At 45.8% G+C, this 15,017-nt stretch overlaps 1 protein-coding gene across 1 annotated transcript in view; it reads right to left on the reverse strand.

The window, feature by feature from the left end:
• AARSD1 (alanyl-tRNA synthetase domain containing 1) overlaps window positions 1-15,017 on the reverse strand; it is a 441,451-nt gene that overhangs the window by 368,821 nt on the left and 57,613 nt on the right. Inside the window, exons 3-4 of the mRNA XM_069634186.1 lie at window positions 6,541-6,607; window positions 5,926-6,024 (exon numbers count right to left, since the gene is read on the reverse strand). Of these exons, the coding sequence (XP_069490287.1) occupies window positions 5,926-6,024; window positions 6,541-6,607 (166 nt within the window). The remainder of the gene's footprint in view (window positions 1-5,925; window positions 6,025-6,540; window positions 6,608-15,017) is intronic.

Raw genomic sequence — 15,017 nt, forward strand, 5'->3', positions numbered from 1 at the left:
GTCTCCATTTGTGATGGGTGTCACAAGCTTCTTTCTTTCTCACCTGTTTTTCCTTGCTTGTGGTCTTCTTGGGAGCGCTTTCCTTCTTCCTCACTGTTCGAGACTTGTACAGGTTGGAGCGTGAGTCTCCGGGTTCCAGCGTGAGGTAGCCGGCTGCCTTAAGCCAGATAGCGTTCATTATCCAGGAATGTTTAGCAACGGATCCAGGAAGGAGGAGGGGCAGGCGTCCTATGCTCGGAGAGTGCCCGAGAGATCGCGGCACCAATCACAAGACGGGATCCGGAATGAGGGGAAATGGGCTAGCGGGAAGAATGCCGGTATCAGGAGAGGGTTCCAGTAAGGAAGAAAAAGGGGCAAGGAACTTGAGACAGTACGGTACACGGATTCAAAACACACGCCTAACAACTCCAAGCAGTTGCGTTGAGACGCGCAGAGCCACGGGGGCGTGCCTGTTTTCTAGGAAGCAGAGTGTTGCGCGCAAGGGCTAGAGCACAGCGTTTCTGGGCTGTCGGCCATGTTGGAAGAATCACTGACCTCATGCCGCGGTGCATCTTGGACCACGAAGTCCAGAAGAGCCAAAATCGGTGGTTCATGACAGCATGCCTCCTCCTAAACCCAGAACCACCAGGTTTGCCTGGGTGGATTCGATGAAACCTTTGTATTAGAAGGGGGGGGGCATTCATGTTTGAGACTGGTTCCCAGGTGCGCTCGCTGGGGGGTATCCTTTCCATTCCACCAAATATTGGAGCTGGCCCCGTCTGTATCTGGAATCACATATCCTGGAGACCTCAAACTCAATTTGGTCATTGATGAGCACAGGGTTAGGTCTAGGAATAGTTCTGGTGGACTGTACATACGGTTTCAATAAAGAAGTGTGGAAGACCGGATGTATCCTCTTCCAGGATTCTGGAAACTGGAGCCGAAAAGCCACTGGATTAATGATTTCCTTAATGGAAAAATGTCCATAATACTTGGGAGCCAGTTTATTAGGCCGTAAATGTCGAGGAAGAAGTTTTGAGGATAGCCAAACCTTATCCCCGACTTCATATGAAGGGCTAGGTCACCGCTTGGTATCTGCATACCGTTTGACTTCTATCCGGGTTTTCTCCAGGTGTTCCTTCGCGTCCCTATGTACGTTTACCAGTGTTTCAATCCAGGAATCAACTGCGGGAACCGGGGTAGGATATGGTAGGACAGATGGTAGAACCGAAGGATGAAATCCTTGACTGCAAAAGAATGGACTTGTCTTGATGGCCGAATGGTCAGAATTGTTGTAAGTGAATTCAGCTACGGGAATCAAAAGCGACCAATCATCCTGGGCCTTGGTTGCAAAACAGTTCTGTTGCCCCATTGGTCTGAGGATGATATCCCGAAGATAATGCACGCTGGATGCCTAATATTTTGCATAGTTGTTTCCAGAACTGGGATATATAGTGAGGTCCTCTGTCAGAGATGATCTTGGAAGGTAATCATGAAGCCTAAATATGTGTTTTAGGAATATTCCAGCCAATTCAAGCGAGGATGGTAGTTTGAACAAAGGTGTGAAGTGAGCCATATCGGTAAACAGATCGATGGTAACCATTATGGTTGTATATCATCTGGAAGGGGGTAATTCCACGATGAAGTCTGTAGCGATGATTTCCCAAGGGCGTGTTGGTAATGCAGGTTGATTTAGGAGACCTGCAGGTTTTCTGTTATCATGTTTGTTCTGATTGCACACTTCGCAAGATTGGATGTAAGTTCTTACGTCAGCAATCATCTTCGGCCACCAGAATTGTCTTTGAATGAGGTGGCGAGTGGTAGTGATGCCACGATGTCCCGAATGGAAGGTGGCATGGCAGAGATTCATGAGTCTATCTCTCAGCTTTTGTGTGGGTATTGCCAGTCGTTTGTCCTTGAAGAAATAAACATCTTTCATTACTAAGTTCCATTGATTACTCCTGATGTAATCCTTCCAGACATCGGCAGAAGGTGTTCTGGCTCGGACGTCTTCCAGGAGGGAATTTGCTTGTGCCACAAACACAGTATTAGGGAACATCTTCAGAAAGGCCCGAGCTTCGACAGACTCGTAGTCAGGACGCCAGGATAAGGCATCTGCAATAATGTTATTAGTTCCAGGAAAGTGATGAATATGGAATTGATACTGGGCAAAAAAGAAGGCCCAATGGGCTTGACGACTGTTTCTGCATTCCAGAGACTGTAGGACTTACAAGTTTCAATGATCTGTTCGTAATTTCACTGGATGATTAGCACCCAAGAGTAGATGACTCCAGTCGGTAAAGGCTTGTTGGATGGCCAATAACTCCTTCTCCAGGATGGAATAGTGGCTCTCGCTGGGAGTAAAGGTGCGGGTTAGGTAGGCAATAGGATGTTCCATCTTGTCTTCGAATTCTTGTTTTAAGACCGCAGCAATGGCGTAGTCAGATCCGTCTGTTTCCACCAAAAAGGCCCGATCTATGTCGGGTTGGGCCAGGATTGGACCTTGTGTACATTTTTGTTTCAGTTGCTGAAAGGCCGTCTCTTGAGCAGTAGACCATTTAAATGGTGTATCCTTCTTTAGGAGTGCTACTATGGGATGCACTATGTCAGAAAATGTAGGAATGAATTTTCTGTAGACATTTGCAAGTCCCAGGAAGGATTAAATCTGTTTTACAGTGGTGGGTGCTGGCCAAGAAAGTATGGAGTCGACCTTGGCAGGATCCATTCCAATTCCTTTGGAGCGCAGCACAAATCCAAGATAATGAACAGTTTGGACATGGAAGAGACATTTTTCTGGTTTGGCCAGGAGTTTGTGTTCACTTAGACATTGTAAGACTGCCTTTACATGTTCTTGATGGATCTGGGGGTCATTGGAATAAATCAGTATATCATCCAGGTACACAATGACAAAAAGGAACAGCATATCAGAGAAAACTCTATCCATGAACCGTTGAAAGACCGCAGGGGCATTGGCGAGTCGGAAGGGCATTACCAGATATTCAAAGTGGCCAAAGTGAGTTCTGAAGGCTGTCTTCCATTCATTGCCTTCCTTTATTCAAATGAGATGATAAGCACCCCTAAAATTGAGTTTAGTGAAGATGACAGCACCCCGAACTGCCTCCAGGATGTCAGAAATGAGTGGTAGCAGATAACAATCTTTGAGAGTATATTGGTTGAGACCACGGTAGTCCAAACAGGGCCGAAGTTCTTTAGTGTAGGGAAGCACCGGCTGGAGATTTTGAAGGACGGATAGTCCCATTTGCCAGGTTGGTATCCAGGTATTCTCGTAGGGCCCTTTTTTCGGGTTCAGATAATATGAACATTCTCCCGAATGGAATCACTGCTGAAGCATCTGTGTCAATGGCGCAATCCTCAGGTCTGTGGGGTGGAAGAGCCCGAACAATGGCTGTTGAAAGCACATCTGAGTACGTTTGATAGATCTCAGGTACTTGGATAATGTTGGATACACTCAAGGATGATTGTGATTCTGGGAGTTCACAGGAGGGTTTTGCAATGTGTTTTGAGACATGCAATGGGACATACAAAATTCAGAACCTAGAAATAGGGATCCGGATGCCCAGTTGATGTAAGGATTGTGTTTCTGAAACCAGGGCATGCCTAGAACCATGGGGTAGTGAGCGGCCTTTATGATGTCAAATCGGAGCCTTTCCTGATGGTTGTTTATCAAGAGTAGTAGTTCCTTGGTTTGGTGAGTAATGGGTCCGGAAGACAATGGTCTGCCATCAATTCCTTCAACAGGTTGTATTACTTCTTTGGGTTCTCAAGGAATGTTGTGACTGACAGCTGAGTCGTGGTCTATGAAAATACCCCTGGCGCCGCAGTCCACTAGAGCCAGGATGGGGAAGGATTCTTTCTCAGTAAATGACAAAAATGTCTGGAGAATCACTAAGGTGTTCTGTCCTGGAGTATTCAAGGAAGGAATGGATGCGGAGCAGGCATCTTTCTCCAGAAGCTGTGCTCCGCTTAGGATCGGGAGCTGGTGTTTCCCGAACGTTGGGGTGGCGCTATTGGTCATTCTCTCACAAGATGCTTATCAGAGGCACAGTACATACAAAGTCCGGTATTGATCCTACAGATCCTTTCTTGCAGAGAAATTGGTCCACAGAAGGCACCCAATTGCATAGGTTATGGATCTGAGGAACTTGGAGCGGATGCTTCTTTGGGACAAGGGTATTCTACGGTTGTTCTTGGGGATGTTGTCTTCGTCTTTGTTTTCTCTGCCTTTCTCTCCGGAATTCGGAAGTCTATCTGTAAGGAAAGGTCCATCAGGGCCTGGAAGGAACTCGGACGGGCTACTCTGGCTAGCTCGTCCTTTACTTCATCATTCAATCCTCTTCGGAATAGAGTGAAACTGGCTTCTTCAGACCAATCGGCTTCTTTAACTAGCGGGTCATGTAAGTAAGCATATCCTGAACCCCTTGCTGGAATTCAAGAAGTCTTTCTTGTGCACTGTAGACAAGTTCCAGTCGATCAAACATGGCCTTAAGGGCTTCCAGAAACCCATCGTAATCATCCAAGAGTGAGTCTCCCGAATTGACTAGGGGAGTCGCCCATGTTAAGGCATTGCCCGTGAGGTGAGATATCATGAATCCAACCTTAGCTTGTGGCGTGGAGAAATAGTAGGGTTTGAAAGTGAAGTGCACTAGGCAGGAATCAAGGAAGGAACGCAGGGATTTGGAAGATCCATCATATTTGTCCACCTGACCACCTACCAGGGTGCTTTCTTTGACCACGGAATCCCGGGACAAGACAAGCTGTTTTAATGCTGCATTTTCGGCCTTGAGGTTTTTAACCTCTGTAGTTAATTCTTCTTCTTGGGAGAGCTTTCCTTCTTCCTCACTGTTCGAGACTTGTACAGGTTGGAGCGCGAGTCTTCGGTTCCAGCGTGAGGTAGCCGGTTGCCTTAAGCCGGATAGCGTTCAGTATCCAGGAATGTTTAGCAACAGATCCAGAGGGGCAGGGGTCCTATGCTCGGAGAGTGCCCGGGAGACCGCGGCACCGAGCACAAGACAGGATCCGGAATGAGGGGAAATGGGCTAGCGGGAAGAATGCAGGAATGAGGAGAGGGTTCCAGGAAGGAAGAAAAAGGGGCAAGGAACTGGAGACAGTATGGTACACAGACTCGAAACACACACCTAACAACTCCAAGCAGTTGCGTTGAGACGCACAGAGCCGCGGAGGCGTGCCTGTTTTCTAGGAAGCAGAGTGTTGCGCGCAAGGGCTAGAGCGCAGTGTTTCAGGACTGTCGGCCATGTTGGAAGAATCACTGACCTCATGCCGCGGTGCATCATGGACCACAAAGTCCAGAAGTGCTGAAATCGGTGGTTCATGACAATGGGTGTTGGTGGGTTAGGAATTGCTGGATAAGAATCTATTGCATTACACTTCACTTTTGAAGATGTCCACTTTGATGTGATTGTGGCATTGTTGAGATTAATTCAATGCTGGGTCTAGACATGTTCAGTGTGAAGCGTGGGAAATTATTTTGAATAAGCTTGGGGGTCAGTAAGTAATGCTGGTCACTTAGAAGCGAAAATCATCTCTTTTAACAGAGCAGACATGTCTTGTGGAATTCTGTTGAGGTAGCAAAGTACACATATTGCTTAATAGCCTTCATCTTTCAACCCAATTCTGTCTCTAAACTATACAATATTCGGCACACTTTTTAACAAATAATTCAACAGAAGGGAGCCCTTCCAAAAGCCCCCTTTGGAAGAAATGTGTTCACTTATACACCACTGGCCATGTACTCACTCCCTTATTTGTAAACTCCAGTTAAAAAGTTACATAAGAACAACAAATGTTCACATTAAGAAAAGGATGAGCACAGGGTGATGTTTTCTTTCTGTTCCAAGACATGGGCATGTGTGTTCTGCCCCTTGTGCTCGAGCCGGAGAGGTGTTGAATGCGCTAGTGGCAGCCTACCTTATTTGGATCTTTCGTAAGCCGAGGCCAAGGCACCTTCTCCTTTCGTTTCCTCAGGAAGCAGGTGATGGATCTATCGGAGCGCCGTTCCCGGGAATCCTGCAAAATAATGTAGGACTGGGTTCAGAGACAGATGCATGCTCAGGTGTTCGGACGTCATGTCACGTTACCAAAGGCATTTGCATGAAGCATTCCAAAATTTGGTTCTCTCTCCCAAAAAGTTATTTATGATTGTACAGGCCCGCTGATGGAAGGGTCCAAATCCCTCACATAATTTCCAGTATTCCATTGTGCTGCATTGCCCAACTCGTAATGTCCAGTAGCCAGTAGCCAGTTCACAGACCATCATTTTAATAAAAAAGGGAAGTTTTCTTGAAGACTGCAATCAACTTACATATCCAAGGCACCAAGAAGCTCTAGCTTGTCTGTAAGGAATCTAGCAAGTTGTGTTTGCACACAGTTCTGCGTGCAAAAACTGAAAGACTGGGAGGCTCACTGGCTTAAAGAAAACAGTGAGCTTGCCTGGCGACATTACAGCCTTTTGGGGAAATTGGCCCAATTATCAATATCGCAGTAAATGCAGAAAACAGGGCTAGTTCAGGGGTCACGTCTTACCTTTGGCTGCACTAAGTCATAGAGAATGATTTCATTGTACATTTCAACGCCATCTTCATTTTTGCAACTGCAGATGAGAAAAAGAAAGTTAAGAAATGATTAATGTGTTTATTTGATATATATTAAATAGTGCTGCAGTCCAGCAATAGGCCCAAAGAGCGAAGAGTGAACATTAGGGTGATTACAACTTCACTATTATCTCCTTCACTCTGTCATAGAAAACAGATATGGAACTTGAATCTCAGATCTAAATACCCTCTGATTTACCACCTCTTTCACCAGAACCCGTTGCTGTCCCCTTAGTCCCAAAAGGACAAACAGAAGATCAGGAGACCTTACTGGACAACATGACATCTGATTCCTTACTGAAGCATACATCGCGTGAATTGCTCCTTAGGCTTCCTACTGTCCCCTTTGATTAATCAGATCTCTCTGTGGTGATTGGGGCCATATCAGGGAGTCCTGTCCTGAGAATTTAGAAGAGGAGTTAATGGAGGCCGAGAGAAAGATGCCAGAGAGATGCCAATCTATAAATCCCCATTACCTTTGGGAAGCAAACTAGAGGCCTCTTGGGACGAAATGCCAACAACCGTAGAGTGTTATTCATCAGATCTGGAACAACCACCACTTTACAATCCCGAATCAAAACCATGTGACTCTTGCAGGGAGGTTGGTCACATGGCATCACATTGCCCCTTAAATAAAATTGATTCCACCATCTTCTCATTGAAAGATAACCCCAATTGGGACAGGTTAGATAGGGAGGAAAAGGTTGAATTATCATATAATAACATCTTATATACCCAGTCACACGATATGCTAACAGGAGAGAAAAAGAAACCTGATAGTAAGGGGAAGAAAAGTAAAAACAGAAGAGGACACCAACCCTTTTTATATACTGGGGTTAAAACCACTTACTGGGTCCTTGCCACATTACAAGGGAGAATCCTTTGGGCCCAACTAGATAGTGCGAGTAAAAGGTGTGCCCTACAAACTGACTTACTTCCCCGGAAATGGAGGAGAATAGGTTAAATAAAAGTGGGTTGAGTGCACAGCCATATTGAAGACTGACCACAAACCTGAATCCATGTCAGCATGCTGGGTAGAAAAATTAATCTTACTGTGGCTGTAATTCCCAACTTGCCAACCCAATTAGTCCTGGGATCTAATTTACCCCACTTTGATCAATGAGTTTCACAAGTGTCCCAAGTAAGATTTAAGACTCCTATAGTTAGGCGACATCGCCAACTAAAACTGGAACCTACCAGGTTTAAAAGAACAGCTAGTGGAGAAGAAAGTATCAATTCTTTGGAAAATGAACCCAATATCCCAACAAAGAGTATCAAACTTAAAGAATATGCGGGATGTCTTGGAACGTCAAACTTGTTGCTCCACAGTTGAATACCGAAAAAACAGAGAGCAAGGTAAATTAGACTTCCTTTCCCGGTTTCCCTGTGAATCACCTTAGTCCATAGTATGTAAGAAACCTGAGGGTATTCTCACTCCTAAACCCCCATGGATCCTCTGTGCAGGTGGCCAGGAAAAGGCCATTGCTATTGGATACTGACCGTGGGGGCGGAGTAGTGAAGGAGGATCACCTGGGTGGAGTGTCCTTGTGGACTGGGAGTGGGGTGCCCTTGGATGAGACAGGGTATCCCCCTTTCCCTATTGACAGTCAGCCCAACCCTTCCCCAACCTTAATGAGCTGTTATGAGTCTGTTGCTCTTATTCTTTCACACATGACAGATGGCATTACTGGGATGAAGAAGAGCCAACCAAGAGCATTGAAAACTATGCTCTTTTACCACTCTTTTACTGGGACGAGGAAGATGGCTGCTGAGAGCTGTAAGGGTCAGGCATTTCCCTTTAATTGTGGCCATGCAGGGCTAATTGAACTTTCGCACCTGTAGCCTGTCAGAGGGCTGCAGGTGTATAAAAGGAGTCCAATTCAAGGTGGGAGGAGGAAGTTGGAAGCAGAGGTGGAGTCGAAGCAGCAGAGAGGCCAAGAAAAGCAGCAGGGAACCGTGGTGAAGAGACACGCTGAGACGCTGTGATCTGCCAAGGGAAATTACCTGCGGAAGTGCAGTGTGCGAGCTGAAGCCATGTGGAGCAGATCAGGTGCTGGGAAGGGAGCAGTGCGGAGAGGCTGTCCCTTTCCATTGAATTGGAAGTGCTTGATCCCCTGTGTTCAGAAGGTGACACAGGAGTGCCTGAGGGGCAGGAATTCGGACCCTGATCTGGAAAGCCGAGAACCGAGCGAACCGCACTGCTGGGAGGTCCTTAAACACAACTAGTGAGTTTCTAGCAAAGAAGAAACCCGGTATACAAGTGTTTAAACTTCCCAAAAGGAATACAATGTATCTGAGTGGTCGCGTATGAAACATTTTCGAAGGTCTCCGAACATTGGGTATTCCATTCTGATGTAAATAAAGAAGTATTAACTTTGCGAGAGAAAAATATTATATTGGAGTGGTCACGTGTGAGGGATGACACCTTCTAGAAAGTATCAGAGCATTGGACATTCCATTTGGAAACAATAAAGAAATATTATACCACTGGCTGAACAACGAATGTGTTGTGATGCAACTCGCGCTTAATGAACAATTAAGATGAAGTGTTGCACAGTGGGCTGAATAACAAATGTGTTTGAGTACAACCCTCACCTAATGCACACCGAACGTACACTATGGGTAAAAAGGGAAGAAGTGTTATAAGCGCAACCCATGTCCAGTGAATCCTAAAACTGAACAAAACCGTAACGAGTATAATTCTACATTTTTTTAATACCGAACTGAATGACATCTTAGCAAGTGAAGTCAAAACCTGCATGTTACAAAGAATTTCCTTTTTTAAGACTTCGAAGCCGGTTGAATGTCATCACAATTTATATCCAATCCGTTCACACTATAAAGAAAAGGCTCATGAGTGGCAAAGACTTTTACAGAGACAAAATACTATTTTGGTGTTGGTGAATTTAAGTCTTGGGGAAGGGAACCCTAAGGCTGGAACGATTTCTTTGGTATTTTGATTTGTGTTATTTGGAACTTGGGGAAGGGAACCCCGAGTACTGGGGAACACTACATTATTCTAAGTTCAAGGGAGGTAACTTTGAGACTTTTGCTAAAACTGTTTCATACTTGGGGAAGGGAGTTGAAAGGAAGCTGCCCGGTGGGAAGAGCTCTGAACTTTGTGTTGGACACTGTTTCTTTTGGTTGCTGACATCCCTACACATTGTATAGATAAGTTGTGAGGGCAAGCATAGGCTTTGGAAGCAGACAGATTCTTCCGTTGAACTCTTTGACTCAGACTTTCCTTAGTTGTATTTAGGTAGGGAAATCCCATCTTAGCATAGGGCAAGTTAGCCCTTTTTCGATCCTGACATTTACGTTACTAAAGCAATTTGTTTTGAATTCTGAATCTGTTGCCTGTGTCCTTCTTCATGATGTCTTCACAGTATCTACATTTTTCTTCCACAACTTCCACTCCTCACACCTGAATCTCACATTTCACTCCTCCTTCTAATGCATCATTCCACTTCTTCAACCCTCCTCCATTTTTGTAACACACTGTGCACTTTAGGACATTATCATTTGTCCTCCCAATACATCATCCGCATTCCTCATTCCTACTCCTCGCCCATCATTTCTACTCCACTGTCATCAGTTGTCCTCCTTTTACCCTGTCGTTTCTCTTAAAATGCATGCATCAGTTATCACCATACTTCTTCAGTACTCATTCCTCCTTCTCTTTTGTAATCAGTTGTATTCCTTACCCCTCAGTCATCATTCATACTCTCCCTCATCGCCCCTCCCTCTTTCTCCCCATTCTTCCTGATTTCCAGTTTTCTACACACCCCTTCCCTCTCATTGGTTAACATTAATCAGTAAACTCCATTGCTTTCTTGTCTGCACACTGCTAGAAAACAAGAGTGATGGAGAGCAGAGCAGTATTGTGGAAGGATCTCCTGACTTAACATTCTGTCTTGTACTTGGGGATCTGTGTTTTCTGCACACTCCTAGCGATACCCTCTCTGCGTGGGGCAGGCTTATCAAACAAAGAAGAAAACAAATGAAACATTACCATCTGCTGCTCTCTACATACACGGTACATGCACTGCACGTTCTGAATTACTCACAAGGCATAGTATGTTCGTCCCCCTGCTCTTGAACATTATATTGTAATGCTGAATGTATTTCCCTCTCTCCTTTCCTAGCTGCCCTGTGGGCGCTTTGAAACAGTATGCTCTTATTGTATAAGCGCCTAACGAGCAAACAATAAATAAATAAATCAAATATGCTTAGCCTAGAACTGTCTGACTAGTTCCTTTATAAATCAACTAAAACTTAATTTGAGAAATAAAGCGATGACAAGTGCAGAAAATCAAACTCAAGACTGAAAGCAGGTCAGTCATGCTGGGTGTGTGCTGATCATCCAGTCCTTTCCAGGCAGCACATAAAATAAAATGTTCCCATGGGAGGAATTTCAGTCTAATATGAAATACTAGCGACTGGGATGCTGGCCGCTAGTTCGTTGTATTGGTGTCTCCTGTCTGCCTCTCGCATGTCTACTGTAGTCTTAACACCTCCCGTCTTTCCCTCCCACCTTCCACCCCCTCTACCCCCGAGACAGAGGAGTGGTGGGGGGGGTGGCTGATGAGAGATGACTGAGGGGTAACAAGAGCAAGTGAAGCTCATAGGTGAGGTCTGAAAAATTAGGAGGTCTGATGACCGAGGACGAGGAAGAATGAGTGAATGGATGACTGAAGATGAGCCTTACAGTGTGAGTACAAATAATGACTGCGGCAGAGGAAGGATGACAAAAGAGGAAGAGTGTTGTGTTTTGTTAATAGGCATGTATGCGGCACCAAATCACCACAGTTTGAGAGCACCTCGGAATGATGCATGAAGGGGGGCATTAAGGAATGAGGTGTGAGCATAACAGCTGAGGACCAAGGGGAAGGAATGAGTACTAATTAGGTATAGTGAGGTGTGGAGCGGAGCATGGAGGAATGAGGTGTGAGCATTTTCTAACATGTACAATTGTAATGAGGAAGAGGTGTGATGAAGATGAATGGCGTGCGAGACAGGGAAGTGAAGAGTAAAGACTCACGAGTGGTGGTGTATGGTGGACTGCTCACCGCCGAGAGCTGTGTGTGTGCGTGTGCGTGTGTGTGTGAGAGAGTGACTGTCGCCTTCCTGGCGGGATCACTTTCTCCGCAGGGTTGTCCTGAGCAGGACAGGACGCAGATGACAAAGCCGTGCTCGCTGTTGACAGAGGCCTGGCAATTGCTTCTGTGACACTTTTCACTATTAGCAGCAGCACTCTCCATCTGCATACACATCTAAGGCTTCTGAAACCACCGGGACGGGACGTTTTCAACTGAAAGCCCCCACACAGCTGTAATTACCTGAACTCTGTGCTTGCGTCAAAAACATTATCAAACAGAATCACAAAGGGCACAAACATTAGGAGTGAAACAGGTAAAACAATACAATACATTGCTAATTACCAGAAGTTCCTAGTTACATAATCAGAATGTCACGACTTGCATGTGGGGGGGGGGGAGGGGGGGAGTGCTTGGTTTGCATTCTGGGACTTGTAGTACACATTTATGTGTTCAGATACATTCAAAATAGTCTTTCTCCAACCTCTTGGCCCTGTTGTGCTATAGTATTGGATGTTAGCCTGAGTCATGCTATGTCACAGGGGTGTTGCTAGTGGGTGGCTGAGGAGACTGTAGCCCCCGGTCTTTTGGTTATAGCCCCGGATAGAATCTCAGGGACTACAACCAAAAGGCTGGTTAGCCCCGAGTCCCGACAGTCCCAACATAAGATTAGCCCCAGATCTTTTTCAGACCTAGCAACACCCCTGCGTTACACTATGACATAGCACAACTTTGGGCACCCCAATGTCTAGCAGGTTCCACAGGGCATCCCTTCTGACACCAGAACCACCCCCTATCCCCCACCCAGAGCGACACTCCACCTTAAATGGGATTATGGTTCAATGCAGCTGGACATGCACGATATCTAGCAGCTGACAAAGCCACAAAGTCAACCACACACCACATCCCAACCACAGCATTAACTTGAGTACCAAGAGAAATGTGCATTTTCTCCTTCAATCCTAACATGTTTGCAGGCAGTGTTAGTGGCCTGATGTGTTTATAGTGCACCAATTGCTGCTAACTTAACACTAGTCTGCAGACATTCTTTGGCAGAAAACGCCCCCCCCCACCTATACGTTTGACGCGCTTCTGCAAAGTCCCTGAAGGTAGTAGCCCTATCCCCACCATTTGAAGTTAGCCCGAACCCCCGAATTTTGTTCACGACATCAGTCCTCATAGATAGATTGCAAACACATCCGCCTAGATAGCCTGAACACGGAGCAGACACTCAATTGGCCTGATTTAGAAAGGTGTTTTTCAATAGAAACCCCCCATTATAACACGCATTGTAAATCCGGGCGTATGTGTAGCGTGACCAGGTGTCCGGAAATAAGGGCCTTTGTTCCCCCCTTTTTTAATTTAACCCTGGTTTTGTGAAAAGGTAGGGCGACCATTGGCAGAATCACGGTTGTGACGTAAAAGACAATTTATAGAACATAAACCAATAGTTTTTCTATTTTACAATAAGATGTACAGAGACAGCCTCGAACTCACAACCTTTGGGTAGCAGGAACGTGCATTGAGTGATCGAGCCATAGAGACTATGGGCCTCATTACACGGATGGCGGTAAGGGATTACCGGCACCGGTAAGGGTACCGGTAAGGGCACCGGTGCCAGTAATCCCTTACCGCCCTACTACGAGGTCCCTTTGCTGGTCCCCACCTTAACGGCTGGTTTCACCAGCCGTTAAGGACGGGACCCGCAAAGGGACCTTGGAGGCAATTACGGTACCACAATTTGCGGTACCGTAATTGCCACCTTCCATATTACCATTGAGCCCTATGGGGGCTCAAATGGGAATGGGGAAGGGCCAATGGTGAATGGGGAATTATGGCACCGCCAACCTTGGAATGGGGCAGTAATTCCGCCATTCACCATGGCGGGATCGGTATATTACCAGCGGCAACCATGGCGTTAATAGCGCCATGGTTACCACCTTCCGTGTAATGAGGCACTTTATGTAAGGGCTTCATTAGCATGACCTAAAATAGTAATCAGAGCAAAAGTTGCTTTCTTTTCAACATGCTTACAGTCACAATCATATCTTTAAAGTTTATTTCCAGGGGAGTGACTGGATCCAAACCCCAGTCCCCCGGCACCTCATTATCCCAATACTGATGGGTACTTAAGGTAGTTCCTTTCAAATGAGAGTCCTATTCTTATGTTGAAGGTCTGTGCCGGTTTTTATTTTTAAAATCGGGTCACCATAGTTATGTGTTTAAGTGCAACACCTACTACTGTACACTTTGCTTTTCTTAGCTGTCTGCTTCTGACAACAAAACAAATAAAAACTATAGAACATTATATTCTTGGATACCATGTGTATTTACACATATGCACGTTTACTGTTTTTTCTTTATCAAGACTGAAGAAGTGTCTTAATTGTAAGTGGTACATTACATCAGAAATAGGAGTGGTTCTAGAAAACAGGAATGAATGTATTATGTAATATTAGGTTATAGGTTCTTATACTGCGCACTGTTGCCACCTGCGTGACAGTATTTTTATGACTGACAATCTACTCTATTGCTCTTCCGTTAATGTAGGAGAGAAAACATCCTCGCATCAGCAATGGGATCTTAGCTATTGATCGGGAGAGCCATTTCGCCCTGCTGTTGAAGGTCAGATGTTTTGTGAGGCTGCTTGCATTTTTCTATGGGCACAGTAGGCTTACTATGCTGCTGACAGCGTGTCACTGCATCTTCAGCAACATTCTTGAACCTGGAGTATCTGCTAAATCTATACTTTTCATGTGTGCACTTTTAGATCTAAGGAGCTGCATGTTTAAGTTTGGGCTGTGGCAGGTTGCTCTTTGGTAGTGTGAGAAACCAGAGGGTGTTCTCACGGATAGACCCCGAGGATCTTTTGTTCAGGTGGCCAGGGAATGGCCATCACCTTTAGAACCAGACCCTTGGGGTGGCCCAGTGCGGGAGGATCACCTGGACTAGGGGTCCTTGGGGACTGTGGGAGGAATGCCCTCGGGAGAGATGCAATATTCCCCCCTTTCCGACACACCCTTGCCCGACACCATGTCAGTCTACATGGGATATGTTAAACCAAGTCCCATCCTACCCCAGTACTTTTCCCTAACGGGAAGAAGGTGAGAGCCTCACGGGAAACCAAAACCCATGTACCCCCAACCATACATCTACCTTCCCCACTCTGACAATATCCTACCGAATTTTCCCACAGCGACAGACTGTCCCATGCTAAGACTGGACTGCGCCACTAATAGAGACAGGCAAGGTCAAGCCTCCCTTGACAATCGATCTCACCGAAACCTATTAAGCCTCCCCTTCACTATAAAAG

The sequence above is a fragment of the Ambystoma mexicanum genome, chromosome 13, assembly GCF_040938575.1.
Source record: "Ambystoma mexicanum isolate Mex_15411 chromosome 13, UKY_AmexF1_1, whole genome shotgun sequence".
Taxonomy (NCBI): Eukaryota; Metazoa; Chordata; class Amphibia; order Caudata; family Ambystomatidae; genus Ambystoma; species Ambystoma mexicanum.